At 33.3% G+C, this 23,250-nt stretch overlaps 3 protein-coding genes across 6 annotated transcripts; all 3 read left to right on the top strand.

The window, feature by feature from the left end:
• The first annotated feature begins 4,414 nt into the window (after positions 1–4,414).
• On the top strand, positions 4,415–8,035 carry LOC106354090 (probable galactinol--sucrose galactosyltransferase 1). The gene is made up of 12 exons (XM_013793945.3): positions 4,415–4,699; positions 4,794–5,035; positions 5,114–5,204; positions 5,303–5,351; positions 5,446–5,537; positions 5,638–5,745; positions 5,860–6,405; positions 6,488–6,629; positions 6,711–6,778; positions 6,854–6,988; positions 7,079–7,296; positions 7,386–8,035. The coding sequence occupies exons 1-12, from the start codon at positions 4,509–4,511 to the stop codon at positions 7,766–7,768; spliced, it is 2,265 nt and encodes a 754-aa protein (XP_013649399.2). The 5' UTR covers positions 4,415–4,508; the 3' UTR covers positions 7,769–8,035.
• On the top strand, positions 7,602–11,670 carry LOC106357205 (vacuolar cation/proton exchanger 5-like). Its single transcript, XM_048738389.1, has 13 exons — positions 7,602–7,772; positions 8,200–8,270; positions 9,108–9,335; positions 9,418–9,485; positions 9,571–9,599; positions 9,685–9,881; positions 10,075–10,278; positions 10,401–10,523; positions 10,616–10,732; positions 10,829–10,882; positions 10,968–11,084; positions 11,186–11,279; positions 11,397–11,670. Exons 2-13 carry the CDS (start codon positions 8,247–8,249, stop codon positions 11,405–11,407), a joined length of 1,266 nt encoding a protein of 421 aa, XP_048594346.1. The 5' UTR covers positions 7,602–7,772; positions 8,200–8,246; the 3' UTR covers positions 11,408–11,670.
• Positions 11,671–18,999: 7,329 nt separating this feature from the next.
• On the top strand, positions 19,000–23,250 carry LOC106354089 (phosphatidylinositol/phosphatidylcholine transfer protein SFH13). Of its 4 annotated transcripts, none has more exons than XM_048738391.1 (16): positions 19,000–19,106; positions 19,367–19,564; positions 19,683–19,794; positions 19,912–20,221; positions 20,313–20,412; positions 20,504–20,770; positions 20,861–20,938; positions 21,016–21,120; positions 21,200–21,249; positions 21,325–21,424; positions 21,533–21,634; positions 21,707–21,820; positions 21,906–22,050; positions 22,167–22,555; positions 22,652–22,726; positions 22,815–23,250. In XM_048738391.1, exons 3-16 carry the CDS (start codon positions 19,734–19,736, stop codon positions 22,833–22,835), a joined length of 1,917 nt encoding a protein of 638 aa, XP_048594348.1. In that variant the 5' UTR covers positions 19,000–19,106; positions 19,367–19,564; positions 19,683–19,733; the 3' UTR covers positions 22,836–23,250. The 4 variants fall into 4 exon arrangements, with proteins under 4 accessions (XP_048594348.1, XP_048594349.1, XP_013649397.1 ...); XM_048738392.1 differs by having other exon boundaries at positions 21,909–22,050; XM_013793943.3 differs by having other exon boundaries at positions 19,001–19,106; positions 21,906–22,068.

The raw sequence follows: 23,250 nt of genomic DNA on the forward strand, positions 1-23,250 counted from the left end.
CTTGCCAAATTCACAAAATCATGTTTTCCCTTAAAATTACAAAATCATCTTTTTTCCCTTAAAACCACAAAATCATGTTTTCGCCAAAACCACAAAATAATATTTTTTCGATAAAAAAAAAAAATCATTTTTGTCCAATTTTCAAAATCACATTTTCCGTCAAAATATGTTTTCCGCCAAAATTAAATACACATATTTTCGTGTCAAATCCGTAAAATGATGTTTTTTGTCAAATATGAAAAATCGTGTTTTATATTAAAACCACGAAATGACGTTTCTAGAAAAATCACAAATTTACTTTTCCATCAAATGTGTAAATTTTAAAATTTATAAGTTCCGTAAACAGTTCATTTGCTCATACTAGACCACAAAAATATTGAGCAGAACCCCTCAATCATCTTAACACATCCCTTAGGCAAAACAAAAGTCTACACCTAGCATTTACCAATCCAAATATCTGTGTTTTGAGAAACTGAAGTCTACCTGAAAAAATAGAGTTTCGAGAGACCAATTATGCATTCGCCCGAGTGATTTTGGTTGTCAATTGAGCATACACAGATATTTTAAGTTTTTTTTTGAATAAATGTTAAATTAATTTAAAAAGAAAACTGATTTACAAAATATGTGACTCTGTTTTGAGTACTATCAAAGTCTTGTTGTGAAAAGAAAGAAAAAAACTGAGACTGGTATAGAAAAAAAATTGAAAAACTTTAATATATCGCTCTGACCGTCCACGGCTAATGGGCCATCCACGCCCGTTCACTCGGCACGTGGACTCTATTCCATCTGACGGACGGTACGTTAATTTTTCTAAGACCCAGAAGTCTTGTTTATTGTCCCTGCAATCACCACCCGACCTTTCCCCATGTTTTGGCATCACTCGCACGGTATCACGAATCACTTCCCGATAGATCACTCATCCTTCCATTACTCCAGTTCAAGCATGTTTAACTCTAGAGTTCTAAACAGATGTATGACGAAAAAGATAAGTCAACTTTTGGTGATATAAATAGTCAAATCAATCATTTTAAACCTTTCTATATATCACAACTCAAGATGTTACATTTAAATGTTGAAACTCCATGGCTGTTGCAAGCTGTAACCTGAAACTTACACGTAGGATATCCGTAGGTAGACATAGCTGTGGATTCGAGATGGTTCCGTCTCGAAGTGATTAGCTCCGTTTATTTGCATGCATATGAATTCCCAAATCCCTTAAAAATGATTAGGACAAGTCAAACCTATGCAGAATCACTTATTTCTCAATTCTCAGCTATGCATTAGACGATGATTCATGTGACAATGATTTTCAAATCTATATTATTATTTGAGAAGTGAATTTGCTGATTTGTCATGTTTTCCATAATTTTAAGTAATTTTTATTATTTTTATTAGATTTTAGCTAAATCATTGATTTATTATTAGTTTTTAGTTGAGTCACTAATTTATTAATTTAAAAAATACACTTATTGAATCTTATATATAATTAAAAATTAATTTATTTTAATAATATTAATTTTATATGTTATATTAAATATTTAGTTAATTTTTCATATTTTTATTAGGTTGACTTTTAGCTAGGTTATTGATTTATTATTAGTTTCTAATTTACTCAATAATTTATTAATTTAAATAATACCCTTAATGAGTTTTATATATAATTAAAAACAAATTTTATTTTAATAATATTAAATTTATATGTTATATTAAATATTAAATAATTGATAATAAAATTATATAATAAAATTATCAAAAAACATATTTAAAAAATAAGATAATTTTTGTATATATTGTGTTGCTATCTGGAACCAATAGTTTTTATTATAAAAATTAAAAAAAAATTAAGATACCAAACAATTTATAATTAAATATTTGTCAAGCAAAAATATTTTATATAAAGATATTTTCTAAACTATTTCTAAGATATGAGTGTTTTAAAAAAAATTAACACAATAATAAGTATATATTTTGATGAAAATATTTGACATATAAAAATACCTTGATGTATGATTTAACTATTTGAAAACATAAATAATAACTTATTATGTGGATTTTAGATTAGTAAGACATAAACTAATAAAAGAATTATGTCCGCATGTGCATGCTTAACACCTAGTTATTACATTCTTCATGATTTATACATACGCATTCATACGGACTATATATATGCTAAAATCATAAGTAACCCTCGATTCTGTGTTTGACATTTCATGCCTTCGTTTTCTTTAGAATAAAGTGCAAGTGTGCAAGTGCAACTTACAAAGTAAACTGACAATTAATCAAAGATTGGATGATTAACCTTTTCTTGGGTTAGATTCTGATAACACTTTCATTTATTGAACATATTCTTCTCTGACCAACGTTGAGTTGGCCTAGTGGTAAAGGGATTGCGGCTGTAACTTCCGCCACTTGGGTTCAACTCACGGTGGGAGGGACTATTTACAATGCTTGGGTTCCCGGCAAAGAGGTGAAAACACCTTTTTTTTTACCAAAAAAAAACATATTCTTCTCTGGATAATGCTTTATCAGAAGAAGATGCATCAAATAAGAAAACATATGGCGTGACCACACACTCACTACGCATATCAAAAAGAAAAATGAATCTAGTCTTTCCTTGTCTCGAAGTTATTTACCCGACACAAGGATCCATATCGGTTGGTTACTGTCGCATTGGTAATAGATGTGTGACCTTATTCTTATAACAACCGTCCAATGGTCGTGCATGTGATGGTCCCAGTCTGCTCTTTTAGATCTACGCCGCTCTATTAATAATAACTGACAACACAAGTAGATATTTTCATTATTTAAATCTACTAGTAATATGAGTCATTGTTCTTCCTTTTTAGTTTTCCCAAAGATGTAATTGTCAAACAGACAACACTAAACATCGATCGTTTTCAACTCGGATTACACAGTCAGCAATCATATCCGAATCATGAAATAGGGGGTAATAACGTATACGTAAGCTATATGATTATCATTTCTTCCTTAAATAAAACATGCATGTTTCAGATGGTTGAAAAAAGAGGGTATGATGTTTAAGGTTTATGCCATGCAATTCCACGTAAATACGCGTATCTGTTCTTCGAGAAAATAGAAATCAATTAGCATTTTCATATTTATAGTTTAATGTACCAAGATAAAGATGCATATCTTACTTTTTGTTTTTTTTTTCTTCGCATTTTCAGAATGGGTAAATAAAGTTATGACGTCTGAGTAGTAAAAGAAAGAAAAGAAATACGTGGTAAATAAAACAAAAAAAATGAGTTAATTTAAAAAGTACTAAAAAAAGTTGAATATTAAGGATCTGCCTAAACTTGGGGGGGAAATAGTGATGATGGAGTGAGCAAAACTTGGGGGAAATGTGGATAGATCACTAAATAGGGTAAATGTTGTGGGTAGGGGGTGCAAATACTCTAAAAGTTGATGGGGACACGTCATCATTTACGTTCTTCTATAAATAACGGGAAAATCGCATAAAAAACCTTGAAAGTGTCACTTACTAGCACTTTAAACCTTGAACTTTTTTCACTAACAATTTTAACCTTCAAAGTGACATTTTTATCATAAAAAACCTCCAAAGAAGAAAAATGACCGGTTTAACAGGTTAAAAACTGTTTTTTTTTCAAAAATAATTTTTTAATTAATAAAATAAACAAAAAAATTAATAAAAATCGAAAAATTAAACAAAAAACTCATAAATTCAAAAAATTAAAAAAATAAATAAAGATTTAAAAAGTTAAATAAAAAATAACAAAAAATAAATAAGATCAATTTAAAATGGAGAAAAATAAAAAAAAATCATAAATTTCAAAAAAAAATGAAAATTAAAAAAAAATCATTTGAAAATGATTTTTTTTATCAACATTCGTTTTTAAATATATGTCAGAAATTATCATTGGAGATATGCCAAAAACCGTATCATTGAAGATATGCCAAAAACCGTTATTTCCGACATATCTCCAATGACGGTTTTTGGCATATCTCCAATGATAATTTCCGACATTATATTTAAAAATAAAAAAAAAATATTTTTGAATTTTCAAAATTTTGAAATTTATTATTATTTTTCTCTATTTTAATTTGATCTTATTTATTTTTGAATTTTAGTTATTTTTATTTAATTTTCTAAATCTTTATTTATTTTTCTCACTTTTTTTAATTTATGAGTTTTTTGTTAAATTTTCCGATTTTTATTAATTTTTTTGTTTATTTATTAATTAAATAATTATTTTTTGAAAAAAAATGTTTTTAACCTGTTCAGCCGGTCATTTTTCTTCTTTGAAGGTTTTTTATGATAAAAATGTCACTTTGAAGGTTAAAAGTGTTAGTGAAAAAAGTTCAAGGTTTAAAGTGCTAGTAAGTGACACTTTCAAGGTTTTTTACGTGATTTTCCCTATAAATAACTCATTGTTTACGCTTCACTTGTTCAACTAAGGAGATCTTGCGAATCGTGACTCGTGAGTCTCGAGGTTTCATTATTTTTCTTCGATTTGATTTTTGCAACAATGACGGTTGGTGCCGGAATCAGCGTCAGCAACTCCGACTTGGTGGTGTTAGGACACCGTGTTCTTCGCGGCGTGCCGGAGAATGTTGTGGTCACTCCTGCTTCAGGGAACTCGTTGATCGACGGAGCTTTCATCGGCGTCTCGTCGGACCAAACCGGAAGCCACCGTGTCTTCCCCTTAGGGAAACTCGAGTACTGTTCTCTCTCTTGTTAAATGTCAGCAGCATTGTGATAGATAACTAATGAATGCTTGGATTGACTAGACTTCACCATTTTGTTTGGGCAGAGAGTTGAGGTTTATGTGTGTGTTCCGATTCAAACTATGGTGGATGACGCAGAGAATGGGGACTCACGGGAAGGAGATTCCTTTCGAGACTCAGTTTCTAATCGTAGAAGCTAACGGCGGTTCTGATTTGGAAGGAGATCACCCTGCCTCCTACGTTGTGTTCTTGCCCATCCTCGAAGGAGATTTTCGAGCTGTTCTTCAAGGCAACCAATCGAATGAGCTTGAGATTTGTCTTGAAAGCGGTATGTATGTGTTCCACAATGCTAGATTTTTGAGTTGGTAACTTTGCTTAGAGTGTCTCTGTGTGTTTGTATGGTTAGGTGATCCTACCGTTGACCAATTCAAGGGGGATCATTTGGTTTTTGTGGCTGCTGGCTCTGACCCTTTTGATGTCATCACCAAAGCTGTCAAGTCTGTAACCTTTTCTTTACTAAAGATTCTTCATTTCTCTTTGTATTGAGAATCTTAGTGTTAAGAAGAATCTCTCTGTCTTTCAATGATTTATGCAGGGCTGTTGAACAGCATCTTCAGACATTTTCACACCGCGAGAGAAAGAAAGTAAGGAAACTCGTCTCTACATCAATTTTCTCAGATTTAATTAGAAACTGAATACCGTGAAGAATCTCGTTCCCCTGTTTTGGTTTCTGTGCAGATGCCAGATATGTTGAACTGGTTCGGTTGGTGCACATGGGATGCCTTCTACACCAATGTCACGGCCAGTGACGTCAAGCAAGGTCTTCAAAGGTACTCATGAGTCTTTCTTATTCAAAACCACACATGCATTCTTTCTTTTTCTTTTTTTGCAAGGCTGCGACTTAACAAAACCTGCAACATTTCTCTGCAGCCTTGAAGCCGGTGGGATTCCCCCAAAATTTGTCATTATTGATGATGGATGGCAATCTGTTAGCATGGATGATACCGGTGTTGAATTTAACGCTGATAATGCTGCTAAGTAAGCTCTTTATTCAAAAAAAACTCTACTTGCTTTGAAACATTGTATTGTAGATTTAAGCCTGTGCAAGTCTACTTGTGCTAATAATAGCTTCTCTTTATGTTTATTCTTCAGTTTCGCCAACAGATTAACACACATCAAGGAGAATTACAAGTTTCAGAAGGATGGGAGAGAGGGCCACCGAGTGGAGGACCCTGCCTTGAGTCTTAGACATGTTATCACAGACATTAAGAGTAACAACTCGCTCAAGTATGTTTACGTTTGGCATGCGCTAACAGGGTACTGGGGAGGAGTCAAACCTGGCGTTTCGGGTATGGAGCATTACGAATCAAAGGTCTCGTATCCAGTTTCTTCACCAGGAGTTATGTCCAACCAGAACTGTGAATCTCTAGAAAGCATTACTAAGAATGGACTCGGTTTGGTGAACCCTGAGAAAGTCTTTACCTTCTACAACGACCTTCACTCCTACCTTGCATCCGTTGGGATCGATGGTGTCAAAGTCGACGTCCAAAACATTCTGGAAACTCTTGGAGCTGGACATGGCGGTCGTGTCAAACTAGCAAAGAAGTATCACCATGCTTTGGAAGCCTCCATCTCAAGAAACTTCCCTGACAATGGTATTATATCTTGCATGAGCCATAACACAGATGGTCTCTACAGGTGAAAACATCTTATACCTATGAAGTTTCTTTAGAATCATCTCACTTCAGTGTGGTTTCATTCTTATGTAAATGGTATTCAGCGCAAAAAAGACGGCTGTTATAAGGGCATCAGACGATTTCTGGCCTAGGGATCCTGCCTCGCACACCATCCACATTGCTTCTGTTGCATATAACACACTTTTCCTTGGCGAGTTTATGCAGCCGGATTGGGACATGTTCCATGTACGTTAAATTTGCACAACAACATTTAACATTTATAACGTGTTTCATGATAAATCTGAATCTATTTGTGTCTCACTGCAGAGTTTGCATCCAATGGCTGAATATCATGCAGCAGCTCGAGCGGTTGGTGGATGTGCCATTTACGTCAGGTAAATCATAAGATCCAATAACAAAAAATACAGTATAGTAAAATAGGCTGCAAGTAACTCAAACTTTGTTAACAGCGACAAACCAGGACAACATGACTTCAACCTCTTAAGGAAGCTAGTCCTTCCAGACGGTTCCATCCTCAGGGCAAAGCTTCCAGGAAGACCAACCAGTGATTGCTTCTTCAGTGATCCAGTCAGAGACAATAAAAGGTAAGTATATCTAATTTCCCTCCTTTTCCAGTGAAGAAAGATTCAATAGAAGTGAATAGTATATTAACATCAGTTGTTGTTTTTGGCTAGTCTTATGAAAATATGGAATCTAAACGACTTCACGGGAGTTATTGGAGTGTTCAACTGCCAAGGAGCCGGGTGGTGTAAGAAGGAGAAGAGATACATGATCCATGACCAACAACCTGGGACCATTTCTGGTTATGTCAGAACTAATGATGTTCATTACCTCCACAAAGTAGCAGCCTTTGAATGGACAGGTGACTCCGTCGTCTATTCCCATCTCAGAGGTACACCAAACTCAACAATCAGTCTTAAATTCTCTGATTGTTCTTTTTTTTTGGTCAAACAATTCACATTTTTTGGTTTGCGTTACCAGGTGAATTAGTGTATCTCCCCAAAGGTACATCTTTACCAATCACGTTGAAGTCACGTGAGTATGAAGTTTTCACGGTGGTTCCGGTGAAAGAATATTCTAATGGAACCAAGTTCGCTCCGGTGGGGCTAATAGAGATGTTTAATTCTGGAGGAGCTATTGTGAGCTTAAGATGCGATGATGATGGGACTAATTGTGTGGTAAAGATGAAACTAAGAGGAAGTGGTTTGGTTGGGGTATACTCGTCTGTTGGACGACCACGGAGTGTTACGGTGGACTCTGAGGAAGTGGAGTACCGGTGTGATGGGGAATCCGGAATGGTAACATTTACATTAGGAGTACCGGAGAAGGAATTGTATCTTTGGGACGTGGTCATCCAGCTTTGAATTGGTAGGATCGGTATTCGTAGACAAGAGCAAGCTCGCTCTCTCATTAATTTATTGGTTTCACTGTATCGATTCATATTGTAACGTATTGGTTTATGTTATCCTGTATCAGCTATCTCTACTCTAATAAAAGGGGTTGGGCAAAGAGAGTTTTGTAATTGAGTCTCTCTTCTTTCCGGCTATCCTGTAGATGCCATAAGTATCTGTTTTTTAGTGTGTGTGTTTCTTATGAGGATGTTGCAATATTCACTTTACCTGTTTATGCTATATGATCAGTACCACATTATAATGTGACTATACCAGTCTTTTCTGTAGACGGTCACGGTTATTGTCAAAGATTTGACTAGAAACCAGTGAATACGATAACATTTGCAATGCGGAGTTTACGAGTTTGACTTATGTTTTTGTTTGTTTTTTACAATCTATGACAGGGTGCTTGAGTCTTGTTGAAGATGCGGCAGAGCATGCAGGTGCTATTATGTTCGCCATTAAAGATAAGCTGGTACGCAGACAATTCTCTTACACTCTGTTGTCTTTGTGTTCTCTTCTTTAGCTTCTAAATTTTATCATTTCTCCTCTATGGTATCCTCAATCCAGATTTTCCATGTTTGCGTTGGTATGTATAAGAAATATTACATTTACATTTTGAGAGCTTGTGGAGTTGTTTCAACAATTTTGAAAGTTACCCTCCCCCCCATCTTACGGTTTTGCTGCCCCTTAAATTGTGTGCTTTTCCTAGTGGTGGACTAGGGCCATAGTTTTGTAAAGACATTGTTTCATGAATGGTTTGTTCAATCATTATATCTCTTTTAAGATGAGTTCCACGTGGCTTTTTCTGAATACTATGTGGAATCGACAAAAAGCAGTATCGGGTCGAGATATGCAAACCCATAGCTGTGTTAGAATGTAAAGCTGGGTGAGATACTCACGCGTGCTTCAGTGTCGCACTTTTAAAGTAGAAAAAGCCAAGACTCGTACAATGAAACCTTCATACTTTAATACCTGAGTTGTTGATCTTTGTCCATAATAGACCATTTTAATTTTTTGTATCTTCTTCCCCGTGCTTGTTAATGCGTCACCATTCCATATACTCTTTGGGAATAATTAAGGTGAACAATGACTGGATTTTACACCAAATCAATGATCATTGAGATCACAAATCATGTCCTGTGAACTATATATAGATATATGTTCCTTTTGATATACTAATCATTCAAGTAGTTTTGGGTTTCTTTCTTGAGTTATTATTGTAAGTTAGAGTTCACGATCAAGTCTTGTCTTAGTTATTTTTGCTCTACATTATCAGCTTAATAAGTGAAAATATTACTACTGTAAACAGATGGAGTTCGATGATGAAGCTGAGCACAGAAGACTTTTCAGAGTAGAGACAAATTCCCCACAAAGAAAGGCAGTTTTCTCGTTGGAGCAAGGAGGATCCCTTCCAGGCAAAACAACAAAGAACAGCGTCATCCAGAGCTTCAAGATCGTGATTTTGTCCAATAAACTCAATCTTTTGTTGCCTTTTGGTCCTCTAGCAATACTAGTCCACTACTTGACAGATAACAAGGTTAGCACTTAGCAAGCATTTATAATCTTATCAGTCTTTATAAGTTGTCTCAAGAAATGATCATTCTCTCTCTGTGGGTTAGGGATGGTTTTTCTTACTGAGCTTATTAGGAATCACACCATTAGCTGAACGTCTTGGATATGCTACAGAGTAAGTACTTGCTAGCTCTCACTTGTACATAACCATTAAATTACCATATATCCTCAACGGTTAACCGTCTAATTTTTTCTTACAGGCAATTGGCTTGTTACACAGGTCCAACTGGTAATATATAACATGTGACTTTGTTTCTTGCGTCCTTTTTCTCCTAATATTGTTTTCTGACGAGCTATGACACTTTTCACACCAGTTGGAGGCCTCTTAAACGCTACATTTGGAAACGTGACAGAGCTGATTATATCCATTATAGCTCTTAAAAATGGAATGATACGCGTTGTACAACTGACGCTGCTCGGCTCCATTCTGTCTAACATGTTGCTCGTACTTGGCTGCTCTTTTTTCTGCGGTGGCATTGTATTTTCTCGCAAACAGCAAGTCTTTGACAAAGTAGGGCATAACATTCTCTCAATCTGAACAGAGCAGGTCTTGAGATTTTAGGGATGTAAAGGATCTAGTAAAGGTTTTAATAAAAATAATAATTTTTCACAAATTTGGGGGTTTATATTTATGTAATTTTTTAAAAAGAAAATTTAAGGGTTATAGGTTGTTTCTGAGCATGTTTCATCTGCAATTAATGCAGGGGAATGCGGTTTTGAATTCGGGAATGCTTTTGATTGCAGTGATGAGTCTACTCTTCCCCACACTTCTTCATTACACGCATAGTGAGGTTCATGCTGCTTCATCAGAGCTGGTTCTTTCAAGATCAACCAGTTGCATAATGCTCGTTGCCTATGCTGCTTATCTCTTTTTCCAGTTGAAAAGCCAGCCAAGTTTTCTTACCGAGGTTCTTTATCTTCCCACCTTTTTTTTCTTACAAGTTATAAACACTTTCACCATTTGGTTGTCTCTCTTTCCTCTAATTGGACTCAATCTCTGCTGTTTGGTAAACTTTGATCACTGAACCAGAGCGAAGAAACTTGGGATGATGATGAAGTTCCTGAGATATCCAAGTGGGAAGCTATCATCTGGCTTCTAATCTTTACGGCTTGGGTCTCTCTTCTTTCCGGTTATCTTGTCGATGCCATAGAAGTTAATATAATTATTTGTATATATATCTGATGAACATCTTATCGTACTGTATAAGTTAACATGATCTGATGTATTACTATATAACGTGACAGGGTGCTTCAGTCTCATGGAACGTACCAATATCGTTTATAAGTGTCATCTTGCTTCCTATAGTTGGTAATGCGGCCGAGCATGCAGGTGCTATTATGTTTGCCATGAAAGACAAGCTGGTAAGCAGACATGTCTACTCTTGCATGCCTATATTCTGCTGTCTTTGGTTTCTATATCTTTTTAGATTCTAATTTTATAATTTCTTTCCTCTACAGGATCTGTCCTTGGGAGTAGCTATTGGATCTTCAATTCAGATTTCTATGTTTGCGGTACGTAATTGTCTCTACTGCATGAACATTATTATGTGACAACAAAAATGATAATACATTCCACTTTGCCCGAATTGGATTATAGGTTCCTTTCTGTGTGGTCATTAGTTGGATGATGGGTGAACAAATGGATCTGAATTTCCAGTTATTTGAGACAGCTACACTGTTCATATCCGTTATAGTTGTAGCTTTCTTTCTCCAAGTGAGTTTAATAATCTTGAAGCTATAAAATATATGGAACCAACCTGATCAGTTTATCTCATGAATTTGTCAAAATCTCTATGTGTGTTTGTTGTTATGTAGGAAGGGACATCTAATTACTTCAAAGGATTGATGCTGATTCTCAGTTATCTGATAGTCGCGGCTAGTTTCTTTGTACACCAAGATCCTGATCAAGGTTAATGTTGATTTTGTTATTTCTTCCATCTTGTATATGGTGATAATACGGATATTAGCAACAAAAACCATGTTTCATACGTCTGTGAATGGTTTATGTGTTTTTGTTTCTTGATAGATGATACATAGCCATTGCCAAGAACACAAATCTGGTGTGTGAACTGTGAAGCAGTTTGTATACTAAAACTTCAAAGCCGAATAGTATCACCAACACAAGATCTTACATGCATGAAACCATTAAAGATTCTGGAGTTTGTTTATATCAGGGAAACTGAAAGTTGTCCCTTTTACGCTTTTCGCACCTTTAAATACTACTTTCCTTGGGGTTTAGGGTTTGTAAGCGATCATCATTAAACTCGTTCTTATTTTTATTTTTATTTTTATTTTGTTAACTAAGGCTTTTGGCCGAGGCCATCACAAAACCTAAAATACTAAAAACTAGTTTTGGTTGTGTGTAAAATTGTTTTTGAAAAAAAGAGAGAAAAAGAAATTCACGTGGTTTTCATCGAAACAAAACGACCAGAAGTTACACTCGTCAATTGCAGAAATGAGCTGCGTAAGCATGTCGATCATTTTCTATACCTCCAAAAAATATACGGATCTGGGGGCCCATAGGCAGAAAGAACTAAAATCACAAGTCGTTTTTGAGACTGGTCCTTGAATATCTTTGGTTCTTCTAACAGTAAAAAAAAGCGTTTTTAGTAATTAAACCCCTCAACTAAAGATGAATCGTAAAAAAAACCCTCAACTAAAAATCCTGTGAAATAAACCCTCAACTTTAGTTCCGTTAACATATGTTACCCTCCGTCTAAAAAACCGTGACGGAGAGTGACATATGTTAACGGTTTATAAGTTGAGGGTTTATTTCACTCGATTTTTAGTTGAGGGTTTTTTTTACGATTCATCTTTAGTTGAGGAGTTTTATCACTAAAAGTCATTAAATGTTATAAAATTATTTATTATCATTTATACATTGTTTTAAGATTTATAAGCCTTTAAAACTAATTTATAAATTTTAATACATTAATATATTTGTATATTAATTTATACATCTTAAATTAATAATTTTTAACACTACTTACAACTTATTATAACTTTGAAATATTAAATTATTTGATATTTGGCAATAGTGATATAACAGAATTTGTGTGTTTATATCATCATTGTCAAATATGAAATAATTTATAGTTTCTAAGTTATATTACGTTTTAAGTAGTGTCGAGATAATTCATCCATGAAGTCAATCTTTATATTTAGAGTATGACACACTTTTTCCTATTTTCATGATTTCGGTCATCCGGCTCGTACTTCTCCCCCTTCCAAAATAATGCATGATTATTTTTATTCTCACTGATTTCTGAATAACTACATTATATTTTTATTATCCTCCAAATAGAAAGATTGACTTCATGGATGAATTATCCTCAACACTATTTAAGACTTAATATAACTTAGAAACTTTCAATTATTTGATATTTGAAAATGACGATATAAACACACAATTTTTTTTATATCACTATTATCAAATATCAAATAATTTAATATTTTGAAGTTATAATAAGTTGTAAATCGTGTTGAAAATTATTAATTTAAGATGTATAAATTAATTTTATAATAGATTAATGTATTAAAAATATAAATTAGGTTTAAAGGCTTACAAATCAATCTAAAACAATGAATAAATGGATAATAAATAACTTAAAAACCCTTAAATGACTTTTAGTGATAAAACCCTTCAACTATTTATGAATCGTAAAAAAAACCCTAAACTAAATTTTCAACATTATAAACCCTCAACTTATAAACCGTTAACATATGTCACCCTCCGTCACGGTTTTTTAGACGGAAGGTAACATATGTTAACGGAACTAAAATTGAGGGTTTATTTCACAGGATTTTAAGTTGAGGGTTTTTTTTACGATTCATCTTTAGTTGAGGGGTTTAATTACTAAAAACCCTAAAAAAAATGTAACAAAAGAAACTACTATAGTCTATAGTAGTAGTACCATTCAGTTACTGAACCAAAAGTTAAACTGTGAATCTACATTCGTTTTTCACATTATGGGGCCCCTGTGTTTGATTCCATTAACCTTTCAAATCAGTAGGGTACAGTCACTTGTCTGGAGAATAGCCTTCTTACCAGTTACTACCCAAACATACCAAACTCTCTACTATACCACCGACTGATTTAAATATTTGGTTTTAGATACAGTTTGACTTGCTAATCCATAACCCCACAAATATATACACTCATTTCGATCAGTAATCCTTACATAGTAATCGTCAAGAAACCTACACGTGTATGTTTCTAAATGGTGTACTGAGTTTTAAATTTTATTGAATAACAAATTAAAATGCTTATCGATCGTAGCAAATAATTCACGGGAAGAACAGAACGGTTCAATATTATCAAAAGGTTGAAAGCAAAGGAAGCCAAAGAGTTGACTCCAAAGATTAAAGAGACTGCGTCAGGCTTGTTCTCAAAGCCATACCCAATTCCCAGAGATTAAGAATGGATTAAACTTTTTTCCATGTTTCAATCTCTGAAAGATGATGGTAATTAGGAAATAAATAATAAGTGAAAGTAATGATTTTGCTTTTTAAGTAAGTGGTGATGTAAAGATTTTGATATAGAGTGATAAGATACACTCAGATTCAACCGAATTTAATTAAGTTCAATCACAGAATAAAAATATAATTATATTTAAATGTTTTGTTTGTTATATTTGGTAAATTTTACAAACATAATTAAATTTAGCTCTTAAAAGTTTCAAAGAAATAATAATTAAATAAAATTAAAAAATAATATTTTGGTTTCAAATATAAAACCAATATTTTAACTTTAATATTTTATTTTTGATTAAATTTCATTAATTAAAGAATGAATGGACATAATATACAAAGCGACTGTGAGGTATCTAAAAGCAAAAACTATGCCAAATTTTAAAAAGAGATCAGATTTGTAACAAAATGGAATATGAAAATATTTAAATATATAAATAAATATTTATCACTATTTTCTTATCATCAACATAAATAGACTCAACTAAAACTCTTTGAACCAAACTAGTAACTCTACATCCATATGAACAATGAAAGACGTGGAGTTACTTTATGAGTTGAATGATTTTGTAAAATTAGTTATGAAAATCTATAAAAAAATGGAATATACAAAATTTATTTGTAATAGTTATAATGACTTAAGAGACAAAACAATTAATAGAAAAAACATATTCAGATTTGTTACCATTTTTGTTTTTTAGACAGAGTTACAAAGCCAACTAGAAGACAACTACACAAATAAAAATAAATAAACACAAAGCTATACAGTAACAGGATCGTATAACCGCAAAAGTGCGAATACAATTCTTCCCACTTGTTTTTTTCCTAACAAACTAGTATGTATATGGTTAAAAGGTATTTTTATTTGCAAGTGTATGCTTCTCTAATACATAACCACAAGTTAGAAAAAAACCTTCATCATTTGTTGATTAGTTTGCATTGCTCCTCTTCCAGAATCTTGATATATCTAAATATATAATTTAGGTTTTTAATATGTTTTAAGTAATGGCATCACTTGGATACATTTTCAATGTTCAGCAAAATAATATATGTATGCATATGCATGGACTCTGACCAATTCTTTTCATGAAAATGTATACCTATGTTAACGTATATCTACATTTGTAGAAAACTGAGGGTGGGCTTAATATTCATTATTAGTTTTAAAATAAATGTAAACTATGTAGGGTTTGTAAAATGTGTAGTATTTGAAAAATGACAGTATGAAATGTAAGTACAAAGTGGAATTGGGTAGCGAAAACGACCAATAACTGCAGAATTTTTGGGATTTTGGAATGAATTTATTTTAGAACAAATAGAACCAATGAAATGTGTATTATTATTGCTGTCATTCTGTGAAGAAAGTGACATTTCATTGGTTCTTTATAATTATTTGTTTATTTTAATATGAATTTTGTAGTTTATTCAAAAAGACTTTGGTTCAGCACTGCACTGCAAAACGGAGATTGCGCCATCTTCTTTGTCGCAATGTCAAGCTGCTCTCCATTCTTGGATTCTCTGTGTCACATCCAAATCTTTCTTTTTTTCACTTTTCTCACGCATACCCCAATTATTAAGAAAATATATTTTAATTTTAGTTTTTGTTATTTGACCATCTATTTAGCTCACCCGTGTTGTAGATAGTATATATACTATATACACTGACTGTTTACAAAAATAAATTGACACATACGTTACTCTCATATCTGAAGTTCACAAGGGCGGATTTAGAAATACAGTCTATTATATGAGTGTGCTATTATATGATATGTGTTAAAAAATTCCGAGTGCATACACACGCATAGATGTTTCTATGCTTAACGTTAGAGCATTTCCAATCCAACCTCAAATTCTCAAAATTTGAGGTTTTGTGTCATTCCAACTCAATTTCAAATTTTCAAATTTTGAAGTTTTGAATATTGAAACCTCAAATTTGAAGTTTCACTATTCAAAACCTCAAAACTATTTATTATTTTTTTGGATCCTTATAGTTATTACTCTTCACAAATACATAAACTAAACTTAATTTATAATAACTTAAGTACACAAAAATAAAATAAAATAAGATAAATACTACATAACATTAAAATAAAGTTCGCACAAAATAAAAATACATCAAATAAATTTCAGACATAATAAAGATACATTATATAATATTATAATAATGTGTGTTATATAATATATTAAATGTATGTTTTATAAGTATTTAGGAAGTTTTATCAATATTAGTAATTTTTGTTAATGTCAAAAACTATGATATAAATAAATAAATTTTTAAAGATTTTTTTAAGGATTCATGGTTGGAGCAATCAACACTCAAATCTTCATTTTGAAGTTTTGTCCTATTTAAAATAAAGTTTGGGTTGGAGATGCTCTTATATTGTATAGTCGATTTGATTTATATATTGAAAACTGGTCAATTCGGTTTTTAAATCATATATATATATATGTATATATAAACTGAACCCATCAAAGGAAATATATGCTGTAAATATTTGTAATTCTGCCAAATTAATTTGTTCACATACGTTTTGCTAAAAATAAAAAAATTGTTCACATACGTGTATTGGATGCATCGCCTTATTGTATTATATACATGTAATGTACAATTGTACATGCATTTTCTACATAGTTTATATGATGTATATACATCATGAATAAATGTAAAAATGCATTATATTTTTAGTTGGACTACCGACTTCCCACAAAAAAAAAAACACTGACCAATAATAATGTAATTAGTGCTGTGGTCATTTGCTGGTGGGAGTTTCCACATTAAATGCTTTTAACTCAGATTTATTGTCCGTACGCAATCGAAGAGCGAGGTGAACATTTAATGGCATATGATGGTGTGATGATGCGTTTGGACAAAGGAAGAACGACACATTCGCTACAGCGGTAAAAGTAAAAAATAATCTTTTAAACAAAAGAATCATTATCAAATGATGTAATTTTCCACCGGACTGAACTGTATGTTCTAATAAGCTGTTCTTTTGAACATACTGTTATGTTTGATGGGGCCATTCTCATTTACTGCTGGACCGGTTTGACTTGTAATTAATTGTAACCCACGGTAAATATTAAGTAGGAATCTTGTAGTAATATAAATATTAAAAGTTAAAGAAATTAAAGTAGAAAATACTCTATTTGTTTCATTTTAAGTGTCGTTTTGGGTTTGTGCACATATTAAGGAAACAATTAATTTTATATATTTCTTATATAAAAATATATTTATCTATACACCTAACCATATTTCAACCAATAGAAAAATAAATTGTTTAATAAAATTAATAAATTTTTTATTGAAAGTTAAAAAATTACACTTATTTTGTAACGAAAAAAATCTTCTACAACGACACTTAATATGAAACTGAAGAAGTATGTTTTTGTTTAAAGGTGCAAAACTGGTGATATAAGTCTACGAGTGATGCAACTTGGAAGCAATAATTCCACATTTTATAAGCAGTTATTGATTTATATGATTCTGAGTTCCTGAGTGTATACTAGTATGAGATGTGGTATTTATCAGAACACAACAATTAATATATCAGAATGTTAGTATTTATTTAGTGCTTTAGACAATCCACAATCCTAGTATGAATCTAAAATGACGAGAGGGATGCATTGAATACAACAGACTGGGCAAGCATGACACGTGTCCATTTCCATATGTCGTTGTATGAAAAGTCAACTTACTCCAGTTGATTACCACCATTCTTTTGTTCTAATCAAAACAAAACACCTTTCGTGTCTTTTGAGAAACACTTTTAATTCTTCTAGAACAATACACAAGAAACTTTACGCATGGTAAGATACAAAGTTAATCAACCCTTTTCACCTCATTAATAAATCAGTTATTACGTCAATTGAGTAGTCTTTTATTTATCAAGTGCAGATATACTATCTAATTTTACAACCATTAAAATTTTTTTGAACTAGATAATAAAGATATAATATAATGCATAAGCAAGATAACAACTTTGAATAGTTCTCCTCTGCTTGTAAATTGTAATTCGATTTGAATTAAATAGTACAAGGTTTTTATTGCTAATAAGTGGTTAATAGTTCAAAAATAAATGGATACAGAAATTATGTGTCCGGACTTATTATATTAGAAAATACTCTTTCCGTTTCAAAATAATACATATTTTTAGAATTTTCACACTTTTTAATAAAACATATTAAAACTTAGTTATTACTGCATATTTTTTTTAAATTTTTAATTTTCTATACATTTAAGCCAATAAAAAGTTTAAAAACGCATTAATGTTCTTGAGCTTCACAATTTATCATTATTAATTGATAAAAATTGCACTGAAAATATAAAAAATATTTTTTTTGAAATAATTTTTTTCTCTCTAGAATATGCATTTTTTAGAAAAAAATGGAGGGAGTACTACTTTGTAGAAGTAATAGTAAATCAACTAAAAATCCCAAACTTGAACAAAATGATCTCTGTTGTATAGAAAACGAGAGAAACAAACCAATCTTTTTTAAACTTTTTTTTTTCATTTGTCTTCATCTAATCTCTCTGTCTTAATGTATTTCACTGTGTAAGACTTAAATATCTGATTTTACAAGCAACATTTTTAAAAAAGAAGAAGCAAATACTGTTATTACATTTAGCCAAGAAGAATGTAAATGAAGATAGTGATGTTTGGAAAGAGTAGTGTACTTGCTACATGTAATGAATAGAACAATTGATTAAACAAATGTACTAGAACCAAATAATTTTTTTAAAAAATGGGAAGTTGAAATCTTACCTTTGGATCTCAATAATTTAATACTCAGTAGTAAAAAAGGGAGAAGGGGAAGAAAAGGACAGAAGGCATGCAAAATGAAGGCAGACCAAGTTAGGGTAAAGATAAAAGCTGCTTGCAACCTTTTTTTACCTTCCCCCATTGTTTTTACAGAAGAATAGGGGACCAACAGGAAAATACCAAACCTATCGAATTTTTAATTTATTGTTACATTTTTGTATTTTTTAGAAAATGAAAAAAAATGCAAAAGGGAATATAATTAAGTGGCGAAACTCAAGACTAACAAAAGTAGAAGAAAGAAGAACAACACGCGAGATCTATCAAACATCTTTACTTATCCGAGGGAGGGGAGGGGAGGGGAGTTTTCGTATGATTGCGTCTTCGTCTCTTAATTCAACGTTTGTAGCCGTTCGATAACAATCTCTCAATCCGATCTAGATTACGATCGTTTTTGTGGGGAGTATTGGAATCGGTGAATGAGATCGTGGTTTCATCTTTTAATTAAGGTAAACCTCAGAGTTTGGAGTCCTGTTTCATTTTCACTGTTTTGTCGGTGGGTGAGATCCGATTGCTTTCAATCGGCATTGTTGTGAGATATATCTAAGAGTGTCGGTGAGGAGAGAATGAGGAGATTCGTGGTCTTCGTTTCCATGCTTGCTGTTTCATTTTTAACGGTTTCGTTTCATTTAAAGTTTCGAGCTTTGCATTTATGGCGACCTTGAAGTGATGATGCGTTTCCCTTTTTTTTTTTTTTTTTTCTCTTCAGGGGAAGACAAGTGTAGGATGAAGACTTTAAATGCATAGGAATCGAAGTTAAATGCATTCTTAAGCCCCACCTTAAGAGCAGATCTGGATTCTTTTTTTTTTTTTTTTCCTGGCTCTCTGCTCCATTTCCGACACAAAATCAAGATGGTGATATGATTACTCTGTTGTGGTAGAATTTATCGAGAACAACAACACAAAGGTTAAGTTTTTTTACGTTCTATGTTACTGTTTTTTTTTTTTGTTAATGGATTTGTTGTAATCGCTGCTTTAGTTTAATTTCTCATTCTTTGACTAACCGTTACTCTCTGTTCCTGCAGGTTTGTATTATTGTCTCACAAGTGATGGTCGTATAACTCAAAAGCACATGCATGTCCTCTCTATCCGCTTTGCATCAACCAGAATCTTTCCCTTTTGATCGAGATATGTCAGGTACACAATTTGTTGTTGTTTGTTATAAATTATTCCCTGTGGATGACATAACAGTAACACAAGCAAGATAGATATTGAGACTTTGTCTGATACTTATTTTGATTTGACTTTTTCAAGGAGTTGAAGAAAATGGAGCCCTTGACGAAATCAGGGAGAGAAGATCAGACTTTGAAATCTCTGAAGAAGATGAAAGACGCCGCTCAAAGATCGGGAGTTTGAAGAAGAAGGCCATTAACGCTTCCACCAAGTTCACTCATTCTCTGAAGAAAAGAGGGAAAAAGAAGATTGACTACCGGTTTCCTCCAGTTGTCTCTATTGAAGATGTAAGGGATGAGAAAGAAGAGAGCGTTGTGCTTGAGTTCCGCCGTAACCTTCTCGAGAGAGACTTGTTACCTCCTAGACATGATGAGTACCATACTCTTCTCAGGTTACTTCATTTTGTCCTTCTTAAGTTTACATTGTGATGTGTTGTTAAAGGGGTTGTCACAGCTAAATAACTCTTCATTTTAAAAATATAGATTTTTGAAAGCGAGGGATTTCAACATTGAAAAAACCATCCAGATGTGGGAAGACATGCTTAGATGGAGAAAAGAGTATGGGACAGATACCATATTAGAGGTAAGGAAGCCATTGATTTAAGCTGGAAACCAGCTTTGTTTGTTGCTCTATATAATATTAGTTGGATTCAAGATCAAATATTTTTATGTAGGATTTTGAATTTCAAGAACTGGAAGAAGTTCTGCAATACTATCCTCAAGGCTATCATGGAGTTGACAAGGAAGGAAGACCTGTCTACATTGAAAGGCTTGGAAAAGCTCATCCCTCCAAGCTTATGCGTATCACCACCATTGACAGATATCTAAAATACCATGTGCAAGAGTTTGAGAGAGCTCTCCTTGAGAAATTCCCTGCATGCTCCATTGCAGCAAAGCGTCGAATCTTTTCCACGACTACAATACTGGATGTGCAAGGACTGGTATTTAATTTAAGCTATGCTTTGAAGCAGACCTTGCTCTTTTAGTGCATCCACATTCTTAGCTATGGAGTGTCTCATGTTTAATCACAGGGCATGAAGAATTTTTCACAAACAGCTGTGAATCTTGTGGCTGCCATGTCGAAGATAGACAACAGCTACTACCCTGAGGTACTTTAGTTTCTCAATTTATATCTACATCGCATATACATACCAGGTTGTTTCAAACCATCAATTTTTTTTTGCAGACTTTGCACAGAATGTTCATTGTAAATGCTGGAACAGGTTTCAAGAAGATGCTTTGGCCTGCTGCTCAGAAGTTTCTTGACGCAAAGACCATTGCAAAGATACATGTACTGCTCTCAACCTAGTTAATTTTCTCTTTACCCAATTATTGCCATGTGTACTTTATTCTTATTTCTGATGCTGCAGGTACTAGACCCCAGATCTTTATCCAAATTACACGAAGTCATTGATTCAAGGTAGTTTGTTTTCCATTCAAATCAGATATCATTTGAAACCAATACTTACCAGATCCAAATGGTCTGTGCTTGTAGTCAATTGCCAGACTTCCTCGGAGGTTCATGCTCTTGCTTTGGCGAGGGAGGGTGTCTTCGCTCTAACAAAGGACCCTGGAATGATCCTGAAATAATGAAGGTCTTTTATAACTTTCTATCAACTTCATAATGAATATCTACATCTTTTTTTATAATTTAATCTGTATTTTTACATGAAACTGATTTTAGATAATGTGCTTTGTATCAGCTTCTCTACCATGGAGAATCATCACTCTTTAGGCAAATCAGTAGGAAGCTGAGTGACCCGCAGAATTCTTCTTCATCCTACATAAGTATACATCCATCAAAGGTAAATGGCACTTTCAAGCCAATATCTATGTTCTAGAACTTATTTTTTGACGAATCAGCTTTGAACTTTTAGGCTATGCAAGCTGAGAGTTCAGCAGCAGAATCTGAATCATGTTCTGATGTTCCTACTTCTCTAACTGGAAGAATGTGCTCAGCCTCTGCTCATGTGAATCCAGTTTCTGAGGATGTGAGTTATTTGTTGTGTTGGTACATTTGTGTCACAGCACCACTCTAGTTTCATAACACTGACTGGAGCAATATGATCTATGTAGCAGGCTAGGGCATCAGATGTTAACGGCTATTATAGTTGCGATGACAAGTTTGACATACCTAACATAGCTACAAACCGAAAAGGACAAGAAAGGCAATCCCATTACCAAATGATCGAACTCAATCAAGCAACACTCGGTTTAAAACGTGAAACATCTCCACCAGGTTATACTTCAGGCTTTGCTGTTAATCAAACGGCCCTTAGCGTTGAAAATCACGAATTCCGCAAATAGTTTTCTCACATGTTAAATTTCATCTTCCAGGTACTCCCATCATCCGATGGCTTCACGATTTAAGGGGAACAATGGACATCATAAGAACTGAGAACGTAGCGAAAAGAATACTTGCGTTGTTGCTGAAACTAGCAGCAGTTTTTCGTTGTATCCCGTTTCAGATTTTGAGGAGGAAGAATACCATTACTCCTTCAATTCCAACGGAAGATGAGAACAGGAGCAGACTCATCTCAGCTCCCACAGAGACCACAATGAAAGACAAGATTCGTCCCTGTTTGGAACGTATTCAGGAACTGGAGAAAGTGTACGAGGAAATGAGGAACAAACCGGTTGAGATTCCGGTAGAGAAGGAGAGAATGCTGATGGATTCTCTAGACAGAATCAAATCGGTTGAGTTTGATCTTGTGAAAACAAAGCGGGTAATAATATGCTGCCTGCTTTTCCTTAATTCGTTTCTCACAAGCTCTGCATAATTGTAGCTTGGAATTGACATTTTTTTTTTCATTTGGTTGCAGGTTTTGCACGCTACAGTGGTGAAACAGATGGAAATAACTGAAATGCTGGAAAGTTTACGAGAGTCCCAGCTTCACGTAAGTTTAAGTCCCCCCTAGGTTGATTATCTGTAGTGAAGAATATTGAGATTGAGCTAACACCCATAGATTGTTCTATTTTGTGCAGAGAAGAAGATTGTTCTGTTAGAAAAAAACAGAAGACAACATCTTCTGCTGAGTTTTTGCATAAATACAACTCCAGACGTCTGCACATACAGAGAAAGAGAACATATTTTCTAAAAGAAGAATCTTCTTTATATTCTTACTCCTCTAACTTGGGCCACACGCCATTTTGTTTATTTTCTCATAGGTCCATCTACTTCCACTTCTTTAAGTTAGAAAAAAGGAGAAGAAGAAGATAGGGACAGAGAAATTCTTTGATGGTTTAGAATGTAGATTTGAGATGAGAGTTCTGAGTATAAAAGCTGATTTCAAAGCCTTTTGTTGTAATCAGAGTAGAGAAGAAACTAGACTAGAAAAAAACAAGAAAAGTGTGAGATCCTGTTTAAGGTTATGAACTTATGATAATGAAAAACACAACGAGTCTCTCTTTATTTGGTTAA

The sequence above is a fragment of the Brassica napus genome, chromosome A8 (genome assembly GCF_020379485.1).
Source record: "Brassica napus cultivar Da-Ae chromosome A8, Da-Ae, whole genome shotgun sequence".
NCBI classification, from domain to species: Eukaryota; Viridiplantae; Streptophyta; class Magnoliopsida; order Brassicales; family Brassicaceae; genus Brassica; species Brassica napus.